The 1,606-nt window shown below is 33.1% G+C and overlaps 1 protein-coding gene across 1 annotated transcript; it reads right to left on the reverse strand.

The window, feature by feature from the left end:
* Positions 1-430: 430 nt before the first annotated feature.
* On the reverse strand, positions 431-1,294 carry LOC120633571 (myosin-2-like; the record flags this gene model as incomplete). The annotated part of the gene is made up of 1 exon (XM_039903780.1): positions 431-1,294. A coding segment is annotated over exon 1 (864 nt), but the record flags the coding sequence as incomplete, so codon positions are not given.
* Positions 1,295-1,606: the final 312 nt, after the last annotated feature.

Consider the following 1,606-nt stretch of genomic DNA (forward strand, 5'->3'; position numbering starts at 1 on the left):
ACAGTACGGAAAGGCACACATAACAAATCTACATTTAGATTTTTCATGCAAAGCCAGCAATTTTTCTACACATCTTATAATTTGTGTCTTTTTTACATTTAAGCTGTCTCCTAACAAAAATATAACATTTTTATTTACATCTAAACTGTCTATGTTCAAACTATCAATAAGATAGTCTAAATTAGCCCCCCGGTGAACATCTATTAGTCACTGAGTGATCTAGGTAACAGTTCATAATAGGACCAAAACCTTTACCTAGCTTGTCTGAAATTACTAAAGTGTGTTTTTTATGCTTACTTGATAAATTATAATCTAAGGATGTAGTGACAGGAATAATACTTTCACACTGCTCTTGGCAGGTCTCTAGCTTATTAGAGGACAAAATACTACTACTTAAGTCTAGGTTAGCCGTAGGTATATCTTGAGAACATTGACATTTATTTGCCAATGACTCAAAACGAGCCCTATTGTAGGTACCTAGAGCTAACAACTCATCAGCTGCCAGAATTTGTTCATCAATCTGCTTTTTTGACAGCTCATATTTAATAGTCATAGTTTTAAGTGAGTCTTCCAGCTGTTGAATAACATCATTTAAGGTTTGGATTTCACTCTCATATTTTTCCCTGCTACTTTGAAAAGAAAGAGAAAAGGTATTTAACTTATTTAACAAAACTGAACGTTCTTTTCTTAGTATCAGGTTTTCACTGCTTTTCTTCTGGTTTTTTACTAATTTTTGAGTTTTCTTTATTATTTTACTAATTCTAATGTATTTTTTTATTTTATTGTGGCTATTTAAAAAGGGGAGATCTATTTGAGGCTTGGTTTTTTTAACACAAGGGCTATCACAAGTCAGATCGATGCACACTGGCATTGTTGAGGATGAAGTAAGTAGTTCATCATACAAGTTATTTGTTGATTGCATTTCTACATTTTGTAATTGTGACTGAAGGTCATCAATAGTTTTATGTGCGCTACATAATTCACCCTCCAACATAGTAATTCTTCCTAAAGCTTCATCATAAGTAGATATGCATTGGTTAAAAGAACGCACTGCCTCCTGGAGTTGGTTGCGCTCCTCTAAGACCAGAGTGTGAGCGCTATGTAGGTCAGCTAGTTCACCCTTTAGCTGGGAGTTCTTGGCAATAATTGATCTCATTTCCACTTCACTGTCATCTTGTTCCCTCATTAAATCAGCATTTAGTTGTTTCAGTGACTTTAGTTCACTGAGGGCATTTTTAAGTTTTAATTGCTCTTGCAATGCAGCCGCTCTTCTGGTTAGCATTGTTGGCATCATTTTATAGCACTTCGCCCTGAAACACAGCAAACAGTATATGTGAGTGAAGGAAATTAGATAACCTACAGAAGAAAGAGAAAAGGATCAAAAATATATGTATATATATTATGAAAAAGTTATAGGAAATAGAGATAAATACTAAGGAATATTACAGATAGTATACTAGGAAATACAATAACATACTAATTAGGGATATCTTTAAGTGATAGAAATAGCAATTTTAGCAAAGAAAACTTTGAATCACAACTTGTAAAATAAGGTTTATTTGGTTGTGTATTTTTGTCTGAGACAGTTTAATTAATTCTTCAACTA

Source organism: Pararge aegeria, chromosome 22 (assembly GCF_905163445.1).
Source record: "Pararge aegeria chromosome 22, ilParAegt1.1, whole genome shotgun sequence".
NCBI lineage: Eukaryota > Metazoa > Arthropoda > Insecta > Lepidoptera > Nymphalidae > Pararge > Pararge aegeria.